This window comes from Balaenoptera ricei, chromosome 8, assembly GCF_028023285.1.
Source record: "Balaenoptera ricei isolate mBalRic1 chromosome 8, mBalRic1.hap2, whole genome shotgun sequence".
NCBI classification, from domain to species: domain Eukaryota; kingdom Metazoa; phylum Chordata; class Mammalia; order Artiodactyla; family Balaenopteridae; genus Balaenoptera; species Balaenoptera ricei.
The window spans coordinates 75858057-75880925 of NC_082646.1; the positions used below are offsets into that span (position 1 = coordinate 75858057).

The 22869-nt window shown below is 44.6% G+C and overlaps 1 protein-coding gene across 2 annotated transcripts; it reads right to left on the reverse strand.

Annotated features, from left to right (window-relative positions):
* Window positions 1-3227: 3227 nt before the first annotated feature.
* On the reverse strand, window positions 3228-22665 carry CSRP3 (cysteine and glycine rich protein 3). 2 transcript variants are annotated; one of them, XM_059929590.1, is made up of 6 exons: window positions 22533-22665; window positions 13598-13737; window positions 9183-9351; window positions 7334-7466; window positions 5133-5226; window positions 3228-3557 (listed from the first exon to the last, which is right to left on the reverse strand). In XM_059929590.1, the coding sequence occupies exons 2-6, from the start codon at window positions 13707-13709 to the stop codon at window positions 3481-3483; spliced, it is 585 nt and encodes a 194-aa protein (XP_059785573.1). In that variant the 5' UTR covers window positions 13710-13737; window positions 22533-22665; the 3' UTR covers window positions 3228-3480. The 2 variants fall into 2 exon arrangements, with proteins under 2 accessions (XP_059785573.1, XP_059785571.1); XM_059929588.1 differs by lacking the exon at window positions 22533-22665 and having other exon boundaries at window positions 13598-13756.
* Between the last annotated feature and the right edge of the window lie 204 nt (window positions 22666-22869).

Genomic DNA, 22869 nt, shown 5'->3' on the forward strand with positions numbered 1-22869 from the left:
ACAACTGAGGAGAGACCGGAGAGTTTGTGCTTGGGAGGTGCGGCAGTGTGGCGGCATGGGGGGATCGGAAGCCAGATGCCGAGATGCTAGGGAATAAATGGGAGCTAGTCTTACAGTTTGGCTGTGAAAGGAGAGGGGAGAAGGCAGTAGCTTGGAGGTAATAGCAGGGCTTTGTTTCTGTTTTGTTTTAAAGTCAAAGCAAGCCCAATCGTGTGACTCATATCACCATGCCATAACTTCATTCCTTTTCCCAAATGCCTGTGTAGTCACATTGGAGAGGACACATTTGAATCGATTTCACAAATATTAGGCAAAACCCTGATGATGCTCCCTGTGTCTTAAATGAACGGGATGGACACTGATAGCAACTATCTTGGATGCAGCACATCCAGTATTTCAGGTGCATGTTAGTCAAGGAAGTTAACACGATAGTAAACATCCCCCAAATCTCGGTGACCTAACACAACATCAGGCTTATTTCTCCTTCTTGTCACAGTGCATTTAGAATTAGCAGGTGTCCTTCCATGCAGGGACCCAAGCCCCTTCCCAATCAATGGCTCCACCGTTTCCTAGGGCCTCAGTGTCCACTGGACCTTCTGTATCCACAGACGTGCAAAGAGAGAGTGGAGACTTTTCTGGGGGTCGTGGGGGCCGGGCCTCCGTTGGCCAACTCAGCATGTGTCCTGGTCACTGGTAGGGAGCCTGGGAAATGCAGTAGAAGAGTGTGCCCAGGAAGCAGAGGAGAAACACAGACACTGCTGAACCGCAATAAGGTACTTTGTTTTGTTTTTTCATTTCCAAGCCCCTCCACTCCAGTATATAATAATCTCTTCTTTTATATTCTAGTAGAATTTGCTTTTAGTCCAGCCTGCAGTCTCTCCCACTTCACTCACTCCACAAATATTTACTAAGTGCCTACTATTTTTCGAGCACTGTGAATACAAGTGTGTCACATTCTAACAAGGAGGCAGATGGGAGTTTAAAAATTCAATGCAATGAGACAAGTGCTGTGTTAATTATGTACTGGCTATGAGAACACAGAGGTGGATTAATTCTGCTCAGGTAGTTCAGGAATAAATTTTGCAGAGGAGATGGCATTTGACCTGTGACTTGATTACTAGGCGTTCACCAGGCTAAGGAGTTGGGAGGAGGTTCCATCTTCCTGACATTCCAGGCAAAAAATAGCATTCCCAAAAGCATGATGGGGTGAGGGTACTTGTTGTATTTGGAAAGCTTCAGGTCTTTGAGTGTAGCTGGGGCTTGTATGGAAGAGATTGTCTGAAGCTAAGTTGAATAGGTTAAGTCCAAGACCAATTCGTGAAAGTCCTTATATGACATACTGTTGTGGGCAGAACTGTGTCCCCCTACACTCCCAAACTCCTATGTCGAAGTCCTACCCCCAGTATCTCAGAATGTGACTATAATTGGAGATAGGGTATTACAGAGATAATTAAGTTAAAACGAGGTGATTCAGGTGGTCCCTAATCCAAGATGACTTGTGTCCTTATAAGAAGAGGTAATTACAACACACACACATACACAAAGGGAAGACCATGTGAAGACACAGGGAGAAGGCAGCCGTCTACCAGTCAAGGAGAGACTTCAGAAGACAGCAACCCTGCTGACACCTTAATCTCAGACTTCTAGGCTCTGGAACTGTGAAAAAACAATTTCTGTTGTTTAAGCCGCCTATTCCATGGTACTCTGTTATGGCAGCCCTAGCCGATTGATACACATACCAAAGAGTGGGCATGGAGGGGATGTATTCTAGGGACATTTTGGAGTCAGAATCAGGGAGGCTTGGGGAATGAGGCAAGGAAGGATGTGGGAGAGGGCAGAGCTAAGGATGACTGAAGTTTTTTGCTTGTCTTCTGGGTGGGTGGTTAGTGGGGCTGGTAACTGAACTGCAGTGGAGGAATAGGTTGCATTGTCTGGTAGTCATTTCACATGTATCTCACCCCTCAGCAAGCCTGGAAGTCCCTAGCGTGGGGGACTTCCTAGTGAAGGGCCAAGGTAACATATTGCTTTTAAAGTCAGTGCAGGTTAAAGGGGATTTGGTTTAGTTAATTCAGTTCATCCCTGGTATTGTTAATTGTTCGATCGACAATGATGGGATCTCTTATATAGGTCTGGGAAAAGGTTTACAAATTAAAAATACATTGTCCTAGGCTTCCTTCCCCAGAGAATGTGGAATGTACAATATTTCCATCCTCAGGCCGTTTGAGTGGAACTCAGTGGCTGAATTACCCCAGCGAGAGTCTCTAGGCAAGTAAAGCGTATTTGTATATTATCTCTTTGAAAGTGGGATGGGACACAACCTCTGCCAGCTGTTTTTTTGTTTTTTGGTTTTTTCTGAACCATTCTATTAATGCCAATCAGAGAGAGAAAATGATTAAATGTAATTGCATTTTGAGCATCAAAAAATAGATAAATAGATAAATAATGAAGTCAGTGCAAGGCCTTGTCCATGACAGCAAGTAAGCAACCCTGAATAAACGCTCATTTTAAAGAACACCTTTTTGGGACTTGGAGCATAGAAAAACCCACGGTTTAGTCTAGTGTTTCATAATTTTTGTCAATAGATTTTCATTTGCTCTCATTTTCTGCAAATAATTGAGAAGTGCATGGTGGTGGGAGAAATGCCGTGGTTGTTAAAAGCAGAGGCGAGAAAATACACAGGCTTGAGCTGTTGAGATCTTGCCGAGGAGGCAGAGGAAGACATTTTTAATTGGCTGTGTTTCATTCGTGAGCCTGGCTATCTGATGGAGGAGAAGTTTTAAGACAATTGCTAAACCTTAGGGAATTACCCCAGAATAAAAGAAAATCATCCTCATGTTGTTTATAACACAGAAGCAAACTCCACATTTTGTTGCCGTTTCTGAGTTTTCACGAAATGTGTAATATTGCAAAGCCCATGATAAGGACAGAAGGATCAGCTCTTCAGCAGTTTTATTAGTTTGATTTTCCTTTTAGAATTTGCTACCATGTTGTCTGTTTCCTCCGGGACCCCCTGTTTTCTTCTCCATTAGCGCTAACTAGAAAGAAGCTTAGCCAACAGATTCTAGAAGACTCCTTCCCTTTGCCCGTTGCTTCCTCCTCCTCCTCACTCTTTCCACAGCTGACACGAAAATTCATTACATCCTCTGCACAATTTTTTTTTAAACTATCTCTCTGGTTTTTTTGAAAATTTCCCCCTATTTGAAAGAAAAGATCCAGAGACGTACAAGTTACGACTTAAACTTTTATTTATGGCCTCTCCCACCCCAGGTATCGTAAATAATAAAGCATTTGTTACGGATTAGACTTTTAATAATTTTCTTCCAAAGATCTCTTCTAACTTCGGGTAAAGGCTGTGATCACTTCTGAAGAGAAATACTGTCCAACTACCAACAAAAGGATGTTTGGGGAGGGGTTTCCATCTGGGTAGGATACTTGGCAAGTGCTTTAGGCCGATGAGAGACCTGAGAAACGGTGCACTTTTCACTCTTTCTTTTCCACTTGATGTGTAAGGCCCCCAAACCCAATACCTGTAGGGCCAAAATTTTTGGCGTAGCAAACTGTGAACGAGAGAGAAGAGGACAGGGGAGAGAATGGGTTGGTCAGCACCATCATTTCAGTTCCCTCTGTCTGAGCACAGTCCTTTTGCCTGGGAGAGGCATCCTTTTGACAAATGTGTTTGTAAGTTAACTTCTAAATACATTGAACTGTATTTATTTTAGATCGGCTAATAAAACTGTTTATACTTCTTTGCACTTCGCTAGGTGTGTTCAGAGACATTTTCTCATTTGAGTTGACATAATCTGGCTGCCGGCTGCCTGCCCAGCCTCATCCCCTCCCGCCTCCGCCTCCCTGCTTGCCCTCCAGATACACACAACTGCTTGCAGTTCCTGGAACGAGCCATGATGGCCTGGCCTTGGTGCCTTTGCACTCACTGCTCCTTGTTCCTGGAACGCCCCCTCCCAAACCCACGTTCACCCTTCAAGGCCCAGAGGGAGCTTCTCTTCTAAGAAGGTTTCCCGACACCCCCAGCCAATCACTTGCCCCTTTTTGCACCCTGCATTGTGTAGCACCCTCTACTAGAGCTTGTAGCACTTGGGAATGCAGTTACTTCTCTATAGGTTGATCTCCCTACTGGCTGCGGCAACATTTTAGAATTCTATGGCCTGTGAATGCTGAGAACCCTCTGTACCCTCTACTGCCAGGAGAAGGCAGCCCCTGTCAGATAGTGCATCAGTTTCCATCCTGTCTCATCCTGGGAGAAGCTGGGCCACCTACAGTCTTGATTAGTAGTGTCCTCCCCCTTGCCTCTCCCCAACTCTTAACACACACATTTGGAGATCCTGAGACACCATCATTGAGTGAAAGGGTGGGAGGACCCCGCTGAGAAACAGAAGAGGCCTAGGAGAGGCTCTGAGGGCGAGGACACATTGCCCTGGCCCTAAAGCATCCCTTCTTCTTTGTAGCATCAGGAAGGAGCTAAGCCTCTATTGCCTCTCTGCAAGACAAAGGGATGATGGAGGTAGTTAGGGGCAGAGCTGTGAGGACCAGAAGGGAAACCACCTTGTCAGTTCGCTTTCTGTGATCACATCAGAAACAGAAATGTCAGAAAGGAAGGAGGGAGAGAGCAAGGGAGGGAGGGAAGGGGGCCGGGAAAGAAGGAAAGGAGGGAGGGAGGAAGGAGATAGATGTGTCTTGATAAATTCGGGAGAGGCCGAACACAGTTCATCCGCACACCCCGCAGCGCTGTCACCCTTATCTGCCAGTCAAGTGGACAGAATGTTCAGGTTTTTGGAAGGGAATGTGATGTTTTTGTCCAGACCTAAGGCCTCTTCCAAGGCCAGTCAGGACACTGCTTCCTCCTTGTCCCCTCTCCCCCCAGGTGCTCAGGAACCACTGGGCATCTATAAGTATCAGGTCCCTCCAGATGTCCCTATGGAGAGGACCAGAGCTGGGTCAGGCAGGAGGTTACTTTCCCTTAGGTGGCTTTGCTCCCCATCCTGCGAGCTCAAACCTGGCTCAGGCTGAGAAGCCATACCTCCGGGCAGACACAAGCCTCTTGGCAGGAACACAACTTCCCCTGCCAAGAACCCTCCCTGGGAAAACATCTCAAGAGAGTCTCTGGAACCACTCACCTTTGCAATAAAGTTCCCCATCTTTGTCAGTGACGTTCGTGGACTCTAGACTCTTCCCACAGATAGCGCAGCGAAAACAGGTCTTGTGCCAAGGCTGCAGGGCACAGGAGAACAGGCAGTTGGATATTTAATAGGGCAGGCAGGGCATTTATTTCCGTGTTAAGTCCCCTGACCAGCAGCACGTAAAGGAGTGCCCTTTTCTTAACCATTCACCCACCTAATTGGCCCCCAGAATAATTATTCTGGCTATGGGCTTGGCCAGCGATTCTTAGGACCCCTAAAAATGAATAGATAAGGTGATTTCCATATGTATTCCTTCAGAACAGACTAAATAGAATAGGGCTTCCCATTTCTAGAAGATCCAAAATACTGAAGAGAGGGGAACTTGGACTTGAGGCAGTGGGTAACATATTGAATATAAAATGAAAAAAGAAAAAAGGTGAAGAAAGGGCAATCATCCAGGGAATTCAACTTCATTTTAACTCTTTGTGTATTTTTTTTTAATTGAAGTATCGTTGATTTACAATGTTGTAGTAGTTTCGGGTGTACAGCAAAGTGATATATATATACTTTTTCAGATTCTTTTTCATTATAGGTTATTACAAGATACTGAATATAGTTCCCTGTGATATACAGTAGGTAGGTCCTTGATGTTTATCTACTTTATGTATAATAGTGTGTATACGTTAACCCCCAACTCCTAATTTATCCACCCCCCCACTTCCCCTTTGGTAACCATAAGTTTGTTTTCTATATCTGTGACTCTATTTCTGTTTTGTAAATAATTTCATTTGTATCATTTTTTTTAGATTCCACTATAAGTGATATCATACGATATTTGTCTTTGTATGACTTACTTCACTTAATATGATCATCTCTAGGTCCGTCCATGTTGCTGCAAATGGCATTATTTCATTCTTTTTTATGGCTGAGAAATATTCCATTGTGTGTGTGTGTGTGTGTGTGTGTGGTATATATATCACACACATATATATAGCACACACACATATATATATACACACCACATTCTTTTTTTAAATTTTTTTTGGCCACACTGTGTGGCATGTGGGATCTTAGTTCCCTGACCAGGGCTCAAACCTGCACCCCCTGCAGTGAAAGCGTGGAGTCTTAACCACCGGACCGCCAGGGGAGTCCCTATACACCACATTCTTTATCCATTTCTCTGTTGATGAACATTTAGGTGGCTTCCTTGTCTTGGCTATTGTAAATAGTGCTGCTGTGAACATTGGGGTGCATGTATCTTTTTGACTTAGAAGTTTCATCTTTTCCAGATACATAGGAATGGGATTGCTGGATCATATGGTAACTCTATTTTTAGTTTTTTAAGGAACCTCCATACTGTTCTCCATAGTGACTGCACCAGTTTACATTCCTACCAACAGTGTAGGAGGGATCCCTTTTCTCTACACCCTCTCCAGTGTTTATTATTTGTAACCTTTTTGGTACTCTCCCTGTATTTCTGATGGAAGAGAGTTGCGTGGCTTGGATCATCCAGAAGACTGTCTGCCTTCTTCATATCTGCGTGTCTTCCAGGCACAGCCCAGGGTCCTCACCTGTATTTAAATGGCCAGTCCTGGGGTGGAGACTGCCCCTATATTTGGAGTCAGACACTCTCCGTGGCCTTCCTCCCCCTACTTAGTATAAACAGGATTTTTGTCTTTCTTCAGGCTCAGATCCTTCGGTGAACACCCTGGCTTCAGGCCTGAAACTGGAGCTTGTAGACAAGTGTGTGTTACTGTCTCAGACATCAGATGACTTTCCCGATTGCCAGGACATTTGTGAGCGAGGATGCTTCTCACTGCTGTGGGGTGTTTGCTCTGTGCATCAGTGTGATGCCAGTAGCAGGCTGAGTTATGCAGTGGTGACAGCTCCCAGGGCTGACACTTTTCTGGAAGGATTGTGGACACAGGATAGGGGAGCCTGTGTGCCTTTGTTTCTCCAGAGCTCCTAGCTGGGTGCCTCCCCCTAGTGGGTTAACGCTTACTGCATCGAATTCCACCAGTTCCAGTTTCCTAGAGCACTGCAGGGTGACAGTGACAGCCCAGGAAAGTGGGTAAGGATGGGTGGCTCCTAAGTGGTTCCTGGGAGCTAAGGAGGGTCTGGCCTCCACCCGCCCTCAGTTCCTACTTTCTTCTCTCATTCCTCCCAGTATCCCATCTGACTCATACAGAAGTCCTTACCTTGCCACCTCCCATCACCTTCTCAGCAGCATAGACTGACTTTCTGCATCGAGGGCACTTCTCCGACTCTCCGAACTTCGAAGTGAACTTGGAAGGGTTGCTGGTGGTGGCAGAGCGTGCCTGCTTTGGGGACCTGGTGGAAATTGACAAGTGAATGAAACCTATAGACTTCCCTTGGCAAACAGTACTAGCTGTGTGACTTTGAGCAAGTTACTTAACTTCTCTGTGCCTTAGACGCCTCATCTGGAAAGTGGGGCTAGTCATAGTGCCTTCCTTACAGGGTTGTTGAGAAGGTTAAATGAGGCCACATGAGTAAAGCACTTAGAACAGTGCCTGCCTGGCCTGTTGTAAGGGCTAATGAATGTTAGCCAGAATTCACTTACCTCTTTCCTTTCTGTTGTAAAGCACTTCACAAGTCTTCCACGTATGTTAGCTTGTATAATTACCCTTGTCTTGTTATATTGCTGTGATTGTTCGTTTAGGGTTTTCTATACCATCTTGAAACCCATGGGTCTGCTTTCCAAAATGAGTAAAAATATTACAGGACAAGATGGGATCTTGACAGTTGATACTAAACAAACCATAGTCCAATGAGCTGATGCTTATCACAATTCAAATTGTCACCCTGCATCCAAAGGTCCCCTGTCCTCTTGAGAGCAAAGTCTAAGAAAGAGGCACAATAATAACCCCGTGATTCCATATCTTTTTGTGTTTCCTTGTACATTTATCGTTTGAGCCTCACCATAACCCTCTAGAGTAGGCAGGGCTAGCTGGAGGAGAGCATGGGCCAGAGGGGTAAGTGCCCAAGGTTAGTGGCTCATAACTGGTGGAGCTGGGATGAAACCCACGTCTCCAGACTCTTCCTGGCTGTGCAGCACCACAGGAAAGCCCTAACGTAGAAGAGTGAACTTTGGGTAATGTGAAGCAGAGAATGCAGCTGGTATCATCTTTCTTTTTAAAATAGCATCTCCGGTTGGGATTGAGTAGTGAGAAAAATTTATATGACTAATCACACATCCCTGCAGTTTTCCAGGCTCTACCATGGGCTACTCTCTTTGGAAGGGACCAGATGACTCTTCAGATGCTCTCATTATTCTCTGGGGGACACTGCCTCAGTTGGGCTGGGCCTTTCTGCCAGTCCCACCACAGAGCTGAGCCCGGGTACCAGCTGGCCAGACAGCAGCTGCAGGCCAGTGACCGTCAGTCTATACACTCAGTTTTGGGATGGAGGTCAGCATGATCATCAAGTAGAACAGACTGGTAGATGGAGGTGGCACAGTGTGAAATCCTGGCTTCCCTAGGATAATGTTGGGGAAACCTCAACATTGTATTGGCAACAGGCAGCAAGGGAGACCTACAGAAAGTTATAATTGTTTACTCCTTAGGCACAGCCCATCCCCACAGAGCCACTCCCCACTGCGATGCAGACGTTAGTCATCTTACAACCCAAGGGAAGAAATCTTTCAGTGACAAGCACACAGAGGATGGCCGTTGCGTCCCTGCCATATTTATGTGATTTACACAAAAATGCTCAACGGGGAAGAAAAGAGACCATGCAGTTTTGCAAAGGTCAAACAATAGAACATCTGTACATTCTGGGTTTTCTCTTGACATGCAAACCAAGAGCCATGGTGTAAAAGTAATTGCCCTTTTGAAAGGCAGATAATTTAAAGAGAGTCTTCGGAGAGATGACACATTGTTAAAACTTGGTCAGACTGAGTATTCCTATTGTTGGCAAGTCAGCAATAGAGTCCATTCTCCCACTTCCAGAAAAGGTTGCCATGGGAACAGAATGAACCGTCCTGATAGCTGGGGCTCTACGGGCTGGGAGAAGCAGGGTAGTACTCACTGTTGGAACTGGAGGCCCAGGTGTTCACCCGTGTCCGTGCTGAGGCAGCCGGCACCTTGTCCATACCCGATCCCCTTGGGGCCGTACCTGCGCCCGTAGCAGACCTTACAGTAGATCTCTGACTCGTGAGCTGCCACTGTGGTGCTGTCCAGAGCCTTCTTGCAGGCCACTGTTGAGGAAAGGATGGTCAGGGGGTTAGGGTTGAGATTCCTCCCCCCTTTCCTGCACCCCCAATACCCTGACTGGGGCCAAGGGACTCAGCACAAGGGGCCCCCCCCAGCCAAGAACACAACTTTGATTCCTGACCAGAGCATCTGTCCTCAGTCGTAGATTCCAAGGCAGTCCTGTTTCACAGATGAGGAAATTGGAGCACAGAGAAGGGAAGTAATGTTTTCAGTGGTACCCAGCTAGAAAGAGGTGGAGGCCAGGACTGGAACCTGGTGTGTGATCTTGGACCAGCTAAGAATATTGTCCCTGAACGGGGACAACCTGCACTCCTGAGTGTCTCACCACAAATGACATCGGGAAGTATGAGTGTATATGTGTGTGGGTGAGTAGGGGGTGAGGGGCTGAGGCAGGGGAGGAACTTATTTTTTTCTTAATCATATCAGAATCAGCACTGAGCAGTTTCTCTACTTAAAATGGATTTTGAAAAGCACTTTGATATTCAAGGAGATAATTACGGCTGAGACTTCTTTTGATCCACTTCTGGAAGCAGGGGAGGCAAGGAAGACCTGCTGTTAGGCTTATATTGGCTCAAGCCCCTTGGTTACTGTATATCACCTAATGTAAAGTATCCCCCATACTTTACCCTAGTATAGTTATTATACACATGCTGTGTATATACATTATACATAGTATGTAAGACAATCCCCTATTTTTCCAAAGAGAAGATTAATAGAAAATCTTCTATTAATTAGATTTTTCTATTAATAGAAAAATTTTTGCCAGCTTGAATAAATAAACGTTTAAGGATGTAAATGGAAGTGTCAAATACCTGCTTGTAACATTTAATTTAATAATATAAATCAACAATATATGGATTTGGAGATGTTAACTTTTTTCTAATCTGACACAAATTCGGGAAACAATTGTATCCAAATTATTCCTCTGCGTCTTCAACATCAGCATCTCCCTTCTCAACAGTGTCTTTCTGAGGCAGCTGACCCAGCTCTCCAGAGCAGCTTATCCCCACTTCTGTCTGTGTCTTTTAGAGGCAGCCCTGTTTACCTGAGTAGGAGGCTGTCACCTGGAAATTGTATCTCAGCAAGAAGTACCTATTAGCAATAATATTAGGGCAGCATTAAAAAGTATGTAGTATCTCCACAGCCTAATACCTTGCTGTATCGCTTTGTAATGATGATCCTTAAAGATTGTTTAGGGTGACACTCAGTGCTTTGTAATAGTGAGGTCATACCCCCAGGAATAATAATATATGGGCATTCAATTTATTTGCCTCCTTTTTAAAAAAACAGTTCCATCAAGTGATCTCTATAAGCAATCCAGCTTTGAATGAAGTTGTTTCAGGCTGATATGCCTTTCTCAAGTGGTTATTTATTTAAAAAAAAAAAAAGTGTTATTGAATACAAGAGTGGGAGAAGAAGATAAGGTTGTAGATGAGGTAGGATTGGCCAGAGGTTGGTGGTTATGTGGCTGGGGAAACAGGCGTATGGGAGTTCATTAAATAATTATGTCAATATTGTTTGTAAGAATTTCTATTAAAAAACAGTTTAAATAAATGGAGTAATTGAGAGACTGTCCTGTAGCATGAGAGACTTTATAAGACTTTGAAGCCAAGGCAAACCCTTTTAATGAGGAATAATTTTGGGGGGAATTTGCCTTATATTTGAGCGTATAAGGTATATACCTGTCTCTGCCCTTCCTGTAGCTGTCAGTTACTAATCTCCAGAACAACTTGGTTTTTTTGTTTTTTTGTTGTTTTTTTTTCAGAACAACTTGTTGACTATTCATTTATGTTCTATACTCTGAGTTCTTTGAGGGCAAAACAGTTTTAATATCCCCAGAATGTAGCACAGAGCCTAGCCCAGAGTTAGTCCTCCGTAAACATTTGTTGAGTGAATGAATGAATGAATGCATGCATGCATGCATGTGTGAATGAAGATCAGTGACTTGTCCACGATTATACAGTGGTAAATTGCAGAGCCATGACTGGCCTCAGGTCCTTTGACTCCTACTCCAGTGCTCATTCCCATCACTCCAGGACTGCCTATACCCTGTCTTGTCCTGGCCAATTCTATAGCCACTCCCTGGCTTCTGACTAGCTTTCACACACAGGCGCAGCAGAACTGTGCTGTGTAATACCGTAGCCACTCACCCGCCACATGATGTTATAATGTGTATATTGGTGACACATTGAAATTATAATTTTTTGATATATTGGGTTAAATGTTTTAAAATTAATTGCACCTGTTCCTTTTCACCTTTTTAAAAGTAAGTTTACTAGAAAATTTAAGTTTCCATATGTGGCTTGCATTATGTATCTTTAGGACAGCACTGGTAGGGGGGTTAAGATTTGTCTAGAAGTTTGGAGAACACTGGCCAGGAGACAAGCTAAGGTAGACTCTGCCTCTCTGACCTCTATTTCCAGCAACTACAGGTTGACCTGTGGACAGACCACTCTTGTGATGATACTACAGAAAATCACACTCCTCTCCAGGATCCTTCTGTCCACCACTGCAGAAACCTGTACTGCTCAGACCCCCATCCCACCCACAGGTTCTAAGGAGAATATCCAGGGGTTGAAAGGAATGCACCAGCAAATGCTCACATCGTTCTTCCATGGCTCCGTTAAACAGGGCATCCTCCTGCTGCCTGGGAAAACAAGACACCCCTCGCCATGGAAAGCATCCCCACCGTTGCCTGTTCCCACTCAGACATCCAAGTTGATGAAAGGAGAATAAAGGCCTAGAAAACTGGATCTCAGATGAAGAAACCCAGCTTTCTTCTTACAACAACTTGTGTGGCAGGTATAACCATCTCTATTTTATAAATGGGGAAATTGAGGCTCACAGTGGTGACTTACCCAAGGTCACACAGTTAAAGTGCATGGTAGAGCCCAGACTCAAACCCTAGTCATTTTCACTCCAACTCCAGTGTTCTTTCCAATATTCCTTTCCCCCACTGTTTTTGAAGAACACTAGCTGTATTTGGACAAAAGCCAGAGAGGGTTATGGAATGAACTCTCTTGAGCAATGACTTCTGGATCATTGTGATGATAATGGTGAATCTGATGAATGTGTATGGTGGCTTAAAAAGAATTACGGCATCATTAAAACCTAAAGCATTAGTAAATCCGCCCACCCAATCGCTCACAGCAGTGTTTCCCCCTATTCCTTGGTGAGAATTATGTTTGTTGTGGGAGGTAAGGGATAATGGAAACTCCCGCAGCAGAGAAAGCGCTACTATTTCTGGAGGATGAAGTGTCTCCATGCCCTAACAGATGGAGCCCAACCCTTGAAGTTCTGTTTGAAACAGCTTGAGGCAACGCAATGCCTTGCGGCTGCTGGGCTAAGACATGGGGGCGGATGGGTCTCGAAGGGCTGGGGAGCGGGCGTCTGCGAAATGTCCAGTAAAGCTAACCCTTAAGCCAGACCTACTGCAGGGGAGCAAAGAAGGCAAGTGGCCGAGACAGAACTGCTCTCCTAGAATAGGATTAAGCTGCTAGGAAACTCTAGAATGCAGTCGTGTTGAAGAGACTGGACTGGGAATCTGAAGGTACAGACTCTGCTCCTGGCTCTGCTGCAGATGCCAGTGACCCAGGCTTAGAGATGAGACATGACTTGTCCAAAGTCACATGAGTTGGGTAGAGCCTGACTCCCAGGTGGACCACAGGGTTTTAAATGTCCCCCTAGTTTTGACATTTGTGAAACTGTCCAGCAGGGAACGGTAAAGATTCCCCTTGTCAAGCTGATGGTGCCCCAAACGCTTCCCTTTCCGACGCTTCCAGAATTGTCATCTGTTGCCCCCCAGCCTGACACAGGTTCTTTCTTAGGAAAGACCAGTTGCAGCTGGCTTCAGTGACCGCTGGCCTGTGGGGACAGCACATCAAGCCAACTCCATCCTGGCTGCAGATAAGTGATGGCTTTCTTTCTCTGCCAAGTCACACTTTGTAAATGTCGCCACTGGGTCAAGTTTTCACCACTGGGAGCTTGTTCTGACTTTGAGCTTCAGGGAAATGGCCTCTGAGCTGGACAAGTGGTTGGAGAGGGGCTGCTCAGGAGAGCACCATCCCTTCTTTAGGTGGGGCCCCAAAGTGATATCCCTAACAAGTTCCCAGGGTATGCCGATGCTGCTGGCCCCCAGGCCATACTCTGAGAACTACTGATACACAGTATCTGTGACTAAGTGTGAACTCTGAAGTGCTGAGGGGCCGTCATGGTGTTCACCCAACTCACTGCAGTGGAAACAGGTCTTGTGGAAACTCCTTCCATTGCACTGGATTTCTTCCGCATGGTAGACGGCCTTTCCGCAGGCTCCGCATTTCGCTCCTCCGCCCCAGTTTGGCATCTTGAAGACTCTCTGGTCAAGGTCAAGTCTAACAGGACATAAAGCAAATACCCTAAATTTAGGCAACCTCAAGAGTGAGCCAATCCCAATCAACATATACACACTAATATATATAAAATAGGTAACTAATAAGGAGCTACTGTATAGCACAGGGAACTGTACTCAGTACGCTGTAATGGCCTATATGGGAAAAGAATCTAAAAAAGAGTGGATATATGTATATGTATAACTGATTCACTTTGCTGTACAGCAGAAAGTAACACAACATTGTAAATCAACTATACTCCAATAAAAATTAAAAAAAAAAAAAAAAAAGAGTGAACCAATCCCTAGTAGTGCTGTGGTCTGAAGACCAGGATCCAGCCCCGGTTTGTTGATGGTTCATTCATTCCTTCAGCAAATGGTTATTGTGTGTAAGTCATTGGATAAGCTCAGATACTCAGAGCAAGCTCTGAGCAAGTCACTTTACCACTTTGGGACTCAGTTTCCTCTTTTGTTAAATTTCAGTAGCCCCTGCTCTTATGTACCTCACAGGGTCCTTAGAAGGAATGGATAAGCTAGTTTTGTGTATCTGAAATTGTATGCCAATATTCAGTATTGTTATTTTCTTCCACTTTGGGTTTTAAAAATTATTCCATCAGAAGTGGGAATAACCTATGAAAATGGTATTCTTATCTAGCTCAGTGCTTCTTGAGTCACCTTGGATCTTGTTAAGATGCAGATTCTGGTTTGGTAGATCTGGGGAGAGGCAGGAAATTCTGCATTTCTAAGACTCCAGGCAGGGCTGATGCCGCTAGGAGGGCATCACCCTTCGGTTAGCGAAGCCTTGGCTCATCTTGCTGCTAAAAATACATAATATATAAAAACTCTATTCAGATTTATCTCATCTGTCCATTAATTCCTTTTTAAGAAATATCATTGCCCGGGCAATGAGCTATGTTGGCACTGCACTAGATCAGTGGTTTGGAAACGTCCTCCTGCTTTCAGGACTAACGGCAGCTTGCCATGTGCATCGAGATGCACTTCATAGCTTCTCTTTACCTCTGTTTTCCCACCTATGCTATGAAGAGGGTCATTCTTTTCCTTGTTGCTTCACAGTGGTGTTTAGAGGATGTGCAGGAAGGTACTTGTCAGAGCTCACAGGGACAGGTGTGATCACGGGAGCCAGGTGATGCTCCTGCGGTCCTTCCACACCCTCCAAGCACCCTCTGCTGCCAGAAGCTGCTGAGAGCCAGCCCCAGGCCATCCTTGTCTCCTCACTAGAGAATTATGTTTGAGGGATACTAGGCAAGGAGGGACATCAAGAAACTTTTTTCTCTTTCCTTCTGTGTCTGTATGTAAGTACGAATCCAGTTTTCAGTTTCCCCAGAGTGGAACTAAAATAAGCCATCAGTACTCAGTGAAATCTGAAATCCTGCCAGCCCCAGGGGGGCTGAATTTTCTCTGGGATCCTTTGGTTTCTAGGAAGCCTGGTGTGTCATCTTGTCATTGACACCAAGCACTATCAGACAATTCCAAGTGGCTGCCTCTGACCTTCTCTTTCCCTTCTGGGAAGCTAGTCGCCTTCTTATAATAGTTGGCAATGAACACTAAGCCTCCTGGGCCACCTGGTCTGGATTGTGTCTCCCAGCCTCGTAAGAAAGACAGGTTTTGCTAAGAAACAGAAGGTAAATAGCAAACAGACCATGGAAACCGATACTAGGACCAAAGGGAAGCTCTTCACCTAAATGTCCTGCAAGGAGATTTTCCTGCTTCCAAAAGCAGGTTAGTTAGCCAGGAACATCCTACCCTTCTCAGAGAATCAGGCTCTTCTTTTTATTCAGTAAAATCTTAGAAAATAAGTTTTTTAAAAGGAAACATTTAGTGCTACTATTTCTATAGTTCAGATTGTTTAGTGGGAAGAGTAATGGATTTTGAATTGAAAGGCTTGGGATCAAGTCTGCATTCATTCATTCATTTATTCATTTAATCACCATGCATTTACTACCTACCTATCATGTGTCAGACACTGCACTAATTACTCGGTGAGGAATGAAGGAGGGGAAAGCTTATAAAAATGGGTAATTTGTGTCCTGTCCCCTAGCCTTGAGAAGCCTACATTCTAGTGAGAAAGATAGGCAGGAACCAGAATACTCTGTACCAGAAAAGAGACTTATGAGAAGTGCTATGCAAACTCAAAGGAGGGAATGGCTACCGACATTTAGATTGGGGAGGAAAGCAGTGAGTTGTTGGAGGATCACAGAAAACATCACATCTAAATGGGGTTTTGAAGGGTGAATAAGAGTTCACCAGATAGAGAAAAGGGAAAAGGACATTTCAGGCAGAGAAAAGAGCACACAGAAAGGCATGGAGAACTTAATAAGCCCTAAAAGAGCCCAAATTGTTTATTTTTTACTTTCAGGGGCAGAATAGATTTTCAAGATTGCCATCTCATGTACAAACAAGATGAGGCATAAAAAGTAGACATTTGGGGGTAATTTTTTACCCAACTTCTTTTTCCAAGATCCACCCTTCTCTGACTAAAGATGGTGTGTTTTTTTGGAAAAGGGTAGAATCATAATTTTCCTCGTGTTCATTTTGGTCCTGAGTTTCAACACAATATAAAATAGAGGAGAAATGCAATATATATCCAGGAATGTGACCGTGACACTTGTGAAATTAATGATGTGAAAATTTTCAATGAAAACAGCCCCAGGTCAAATTTCTCATTTCAGATCTTCAATGGAGATTTCATTGGCATGTCCTGCAAGTTAATGGGAAAGAGATATGCTTCTTAGGGGTGTGTGTGTGTGTGTGTGTGTGTGTGTGTGTCTTCAGCAATTGTCCACATATGATACTTTACAAAGTGCGTATAAGATTACAGATAATAGCTTATTCACAAGGTAATGGAGCCTGGCACAGGTTGTTATTAAGTGATCATAAATATCTGACATACATTTATCAGGACTTGAAACTCAAAATAGAAATCCATAAGCATTCAATTAAACAGGTGCTCAGTTCCACTTCTAAAGATGGAAATGTAGCTATGGGAGCCTAACACAGACGACGTCTCTGATTTCTTCTTCAGATGCTCAAAGGCCAAAAGGCAGCGTGTGTTGTAAAACATCCTGAATTGGAAGACACAAGTTCTAATCTTGACCTTGCGGCCTTAACGTGGGTCAAAAATGATGATAATATTATGTCCTGCATTTTCCTCACAGGATCACTGTGAAGGTCATGGAAAGATGATGGAATTTAAAGCAGCATTGAGAAGCTGTTCAAAGGTAAGTCATTGTTATTCACTTTATTTCAGTTTACTCAAATAGCACCGATCTGCTAATTAAGTCACTATGATTTGAAAGCACATGTAGGTCCTGGCTTACATATCTAACCTTCTCAGCCTTCTGCATTGCTTTGGAATTCCTGTGTCTCAACACTCCCCTAGCCAGGCCTGGAATGCAAGTTTACGCTGGCAAGATACCAAGGGGTGGGCCATTTGTTTATCAGCGTTGCCTGGCACAGGCAAGGGTCACTGAAGGTGGGACACCAAATATAGGCTTGCCCGTCACTCAGCCCCATTTGTCACCAGGATCACAGTCTCCATCACATCACCTGGCACTACTCCCTGGGCCAGTCCCAGAGATGGCTGTGTTGTCACAAAGTAGTGTGTCGGGACTGAAATGGGGGACAGTCGAATTTAGGAGGATGAAACAGAATGCAGGACCCTGTGATGTCAACTAGGGAGAGAGTGGACTCCAGACTTTTAGATACCAGATCCCAGTGAGAGACTTACCTGGGTGGATTTCATAACGAATAATGCTGTGGAAGAGATTATACTGGGAATGTGCTATAGTAGGGGCTGGAGAAGGCTGTAAACCAGATGCAGGAGGCCAGAGTTCTAGTTCTGTCTTGCCTTTTCGAAGCTGTGTGATCTGAGAAAACCATGCAGGCTCTCTGAACTTCAATATCCTCTCTATAAAACAGGCATAATAGTCCCATCTATTTCACTATTGCTGGGAGGACGGTAGCTGTTCGAGTGAGTAAAATCACTTTGTAAACTACAGAGTGTTATAAAATGTAAGAGCTAATGAGTTCTGCCACAACTCTAAGTTGTCACGTATCAGTCTGAATTTTTAAAAGTATAACTGTACTGTGTAACTTGGGCACATTCTTCCTAATCCAACACTCTGTTTTTCTTTTTTTAAACTACCAACTGTGGAGCTGAAAGGTGATACCTTAGGGCAAAAGTGGGTGGTGTAGATAAAATGGGTGCTCAGTGATTCTGTTCTTTCTTTGTTAGAGTTCCATTAAAGAACCAGGGAGGGAACCTTAGACTATGGCTTTGAGCAGAGACCTCCAGCGACAATGCTGTTTTCATCTCAGTGTTGGTTTATTTGGTTGTCCTATTAGGTGCCTGATTCCACATAGTGAGTTAAATTGTCTACACTGACTGAGGCAAAGATTTTGGAACATAGAAACACATATCTGGAATCTAAATGATAATCACAATTATTACTAATATAATAATATTGTTATTAAAGCCATAGCGTCTGATGCCCAGCCTTTGGGCCAGGCCCTATGGTAAATCTCATTTAAGCTTCACAGCAACCCTTCAAGGCAGGTGCTTTTACAACATTCACTTTGGAGATGGAGACATGGAATCTCAGGGAAATTACATTGCCCAAGGTCACATGGCTAGTATGTGTCACATGGCTAGGTTGGAATTTAGGTCGCTCTGACTCCAAAGCTGTGTTCTTATGTTAACATTAGCTTCTATTTATTGTTTACTATGTGTCAGTTGCTATACATATACTATCCTTAAATACAACAGCCCTGTGGAGCAAATTTTGTGATCCCCATTCTGCAGATGAGAAAAATGAGGCTCAGAGGGCTTAAGTGACTTGTCTGAGGTCCCACCACCAGTAAGCGGCAGAACCACAATTCAAACCCCAGTTTAAGCTGGTTCTGTGTCCCATTTTCCTGCTTACAACACACTCGAGAGGGGACAAGGGTCAGCACCTCCGTTAACCAACCTTCCCAGCTGATGGGAATTGGGATCTGATTGACCCATTGTCTCTCCATGGGACAGAGAGAATACTCATGGGTGGGAGTAAAAGAGGGAGATGGAATTCAGTTCAGTAAAATAAAAGACTTTCTAAGAGTCAGTGCTCTTCACACATGGAAAGGGCTCCTTTGGGGCTGGAGAGTTCTTTCTCACTATTGATTTAGCTTGGCAGGGGATGGGTGTCCAAGTGGCTGTAATGTAGTGAAGCCCCCTTCAAGGGTCCTTCAAGCCCTGAGACAGGTTTAGGGATCTGATCGGTGACTGGAGCCTCATCTTGCAGAAAAGCTGCCCAGTAGTTTCTCCTCTCAAACACTGCCTCTTCTCTAGTCTCTTAATCCAGGTAAAACGGATGGTGTGGGGAAGCATGGACTTTGGAAGGAACCAAGCCAGGTTTCAAAAAACACTATCTGTTCAACCTTGGGCAAATTACTCAAAATCTTTGAGCCCAGTGTCGTCATGCACATAAAGAGAGAATGAGAAGACCTGTCTTAGAAGGTGGTTTTCAGTTAAATAAGATAATAATAATAGCTAAGATATTATACGTCAATGCTGATACATAGCAGGTATTTAATAATTTTAGTTGCTTTCATTATTACTGTTATTATTTTATCTCCAAAATGGTTTTAAAATCCATTTTCTTAAAACAAGTAAATCTTTCCAACTCCTTCTCCATGGCCCTTCTCTTCAGACTGTGAACCAACTCTGTTTCTCAGCCTTGAGAGTGTGCTGTGCCCAAGAACAGATGCAGCCAGGCCAGGGAGAGAGTCAGCCTCCTTGGGGGGATCAGGGTGCCTGGCACCAGGGACGGCACATCAGGCAGGGTCCTGAGCCTGTGCCCCGGGACACCCGCTTCCTCACTTTGGCAGCTCTGTTGCCTACCACCAGCTGACCTCTCCGGTGCTCTGGACTTTGAAGGGAAGCAGTGAACCCAAACAGAGTCACTGTGGCCGAGGGAGACCATGGCCTTCAGCTCCCTGGTGTAGGACATTCAAGGTCAGCGGCTTCCTCCTAAGCTTCTGAACAGATATATGAAGTCCCCCTTCCAGAGGCCCTTTCACAAAGCCTGGGGAGATAGGTTGCTTAATCCCAGCACAGAAATAAACCCAGCTCTCATCCCTTTAAAATTCAGAGTAGACACACCTGCCCCTTAAACTAAGGCTGTAATGCACAGGTCATATTATATCTTTCCTGAAATTATCTCTGAGGTGTGGCTGACTTTTACTCTCAGAAACTCACTTTGTTCTCTCCTGGCCTTTATAATTTGTTTTTAAGACCACGTTGCGCCCTGGTTTACATCCTGGCTCTGCCACTTCCTAGCCGTGTGATCTGAGTAATTACTTTGCTTCTTTGAACTTTCGTTACTTCCTCTGAAGAATGACTTCTTGCAGGACTTTTGGTGACAGTTAAATAGGCTAATTTTGTTCTGCGCCTGCACAGGGCAGTAAACGACCAACAAATCACGATCTACGCTTTCCCATGATGAGGTCCATGATGAGACTCCGAAAAGCTTCCATCTTCCTTGGTCCCAGTAATAAGACAATTATTGTCTCTTCTCCTGCATTCCTTCATTGTGATGAATAACTGCAGTTTTTCACATTTGAAGGCATCACATTTCTCTTTGGCCGTGAAGGCCAACTCTGGATATAGTATTCCCAGACATCTGAGTGGCACACTTATGATTGGAAGTTTGCCTGCCTCAGGAGCTATATTTCCTGTGTATTATATTCCTTGTCTGTGTCCTTCTTCTTGTAAAACAAATTAATCGTCTTCTAACTCCTGGTCAGCTTGTTATTTGCTGTGACCTCAGGACTTTTATCATCACATTTGTACTTAGCAGGAAATCCTCCTGCAACCCATCAGGTTTGGCCCTGTGCCTTTCCTCCAAGGCCTTGAATATTTGTACGGTTTTATTAGGCTTACAAAGTACTTTCTTATACTTTATCCCATTTGATTCTAACAAATCCCTTTGGGATAGGTGGCTTTACTTTAATTTTACTGTTCAGAAATGGAAACTCAGAGAAGTGATGTTCAGAGCTAGAATTTGAACGGCCTCTATGACTGATGCTATTTGTTTTCTTCTATTTCCTTCTTCAAGTTCCCAGGATTTCTGAATTTGTATTCTACCAAGAGTCTGTCTCCACTTCTTCCAAGAAGTCCGTGGCAATTTGCCTGTTGAAGGATCCTGTTCGCACTTTCCTTCTCTCTCCCCCCGCCCCCTGGCCTGGCCCCTCCATCTCCAATGGACGGCTCATGCGGGGGCTGCAGAGCACCTGTCTGCCCGCTGAGAGGGCGCCGAGCCTGGGGGTCGGCTGTACGCTCTGCCAACAGCCAGGGCTCATTTTATTTTTTAATGTTTTTTGACCGTGCCGTTTGGCGTGAGGGATCTTAGTTCCCCGACCAGGGATTGAACCCACGCCCCCTGCAGTGGAAGCGCAGCGTCTTAACCACTGGACTGCCAGGGAAGTCCCCGGGGCTCATTTTAAGGACTGAGTTGTTCAGAATGGAACCAAAGCCAAGCCAGAAGAATCTCAGACATTTTCTGGGTCAGAAAGCAGTTTTACATAAATTGTGATGAACTGGATGTACCCAGCATTGAGATTCAGTCCCAAAAGTCAACTGAAGACACAGGCTCTTCCCTATTTTCTTGTCCTGTCCATGTCGATGCCCAACCTTCCCTGCATTAGTCATGCATCTACTTCCCGCCAGTTCCGACACATGAGATGGTCAGTACAAGCTCATTGAATTGCACTGAGTTGTACTGCAGAGCGACAAGGTTCCTCAGACCTGTTCCCCAACCCCTCCTTCTTGGGGAGTCACTTCCCCAGCTCAGTGAAGGAAACAGAAATTAGAGGCAGTGGCTTTGATCTGAAGGCAGCAGCTCCACTCAGGCTATTGTTTAAAACCACTTCTTATTCTCAGTCACACTCATGCCTGTCATTCACTGGGATGTAAAAAAAAAAAAAAAAAAAAAAAAAAATCCTTTACTGAAACCTAGAGGAAACACTGGGAATCACCCCTCAGCCCCAGCTGGGAATTATCTTCCCAGGAAACAGAGTTTTTAATGGGTTTTCAATACAGCAATGTCTATTTTGGGTCTTGCTTTGATTAGTTTCAAATTATTAAAAGCAAGCCAGTTGCTGAACATCCTTGGGATATAAAATCAATTTTAAATCAACAACTCCATTGAGTATTACCTATGTGAGAGACAGGGTAAGGTGAAATAAAGACATCTGAGTCATTCACCCACACCTTTTGAAAAGAACAAATCCTTGTATTTTGCGCATTGGAAAGCTGGCTTCTGCTGTATCGTATCTATTGCAACCACTTTGTAACTGTGCAGTGCTTTACAGTTTAGAAAACTGTCACCACGTCCACATCCATCATTGCAGAGGAGACCAAGACCCTGAGGGCAGGAACTTTCTCAAAGTCACACATCCTTTCATTTACCTGGTCCTAGGACTAGAATGCAGGTCTTTTGACTAAGACGATAAGAAACATGATTCCATGAATAATGGAAATAGTTTTAGACCAAAAATAATCCCTTACTCATTCTTTGTGGGTTTTCCTTGAGCCCCCAAATGCTAATCACCCTTTTAGGAATGTTCTAGACAGCTAGGTCCATCTAGAATCGAGCATAACTTGAGCCTCCTCACACAGAACCAGAGTGGATGCTGGTACTTGGGACGTGAAACACACCCTTACTCTACGGGACCCTTCCTAGTCTCAGCTGGCCACCAGGCCAGCCCACCCCCAGCCCTGATGCCCTTCGCTCCACTCACCTGCCTGTGCGGTCTCTGTCGGCTCGACTGCCTAAGGGGGCTCACGTCCTCTTTAAATATATGGGGGCTGTCACCAGCCTTGACCTGCAGAGGGAAGGGGAGGGAGGCCGAGGGGAGAGGGTGAATGAGACATGAGTAACACAACTGCTATCAGAGGCTGGAAATAGCCTGTGACCAAAGCCCTGAGTGTCGTCCCGCCCACACCAGCTGTGAGACCCTTGGAGAACAGTATCTCTTGGGTTCTGTTTTAATTGCCAATCGCCTATGGCGCCAAGGGATCAATTTGTGGAGTGTGCATTTCTGATCAAGTGGTGGGAACAGGAACAAGGGCAAAGAA

Excerpts from the sequence above, each read along its gene's own strand:
- CSRP3 (XM_059929590.1), bottom strand. The coding sequence starts at position 13,709 with ATGCCAAACTGGGGCGGAGGAGCGAAATGCGGAGCCTGCGGAAAGGCC. Across the intron at positions 9,352-13,597 it reads CAAGACCTGTTTCCACTGCA|TGGCCTGCAAGAAGGCTCTG; the intron begins GTGAGTTGGGTG and ends TTTCCTCAACAG. Across the intron at positions 3,558-5,132 it reads TGGGGAACTTTATTGCAAAG|TTTGCTACGCCAAAAATTTT; the intron begins GTGAGTGGTTCC and ends TCTCGTTCACAG.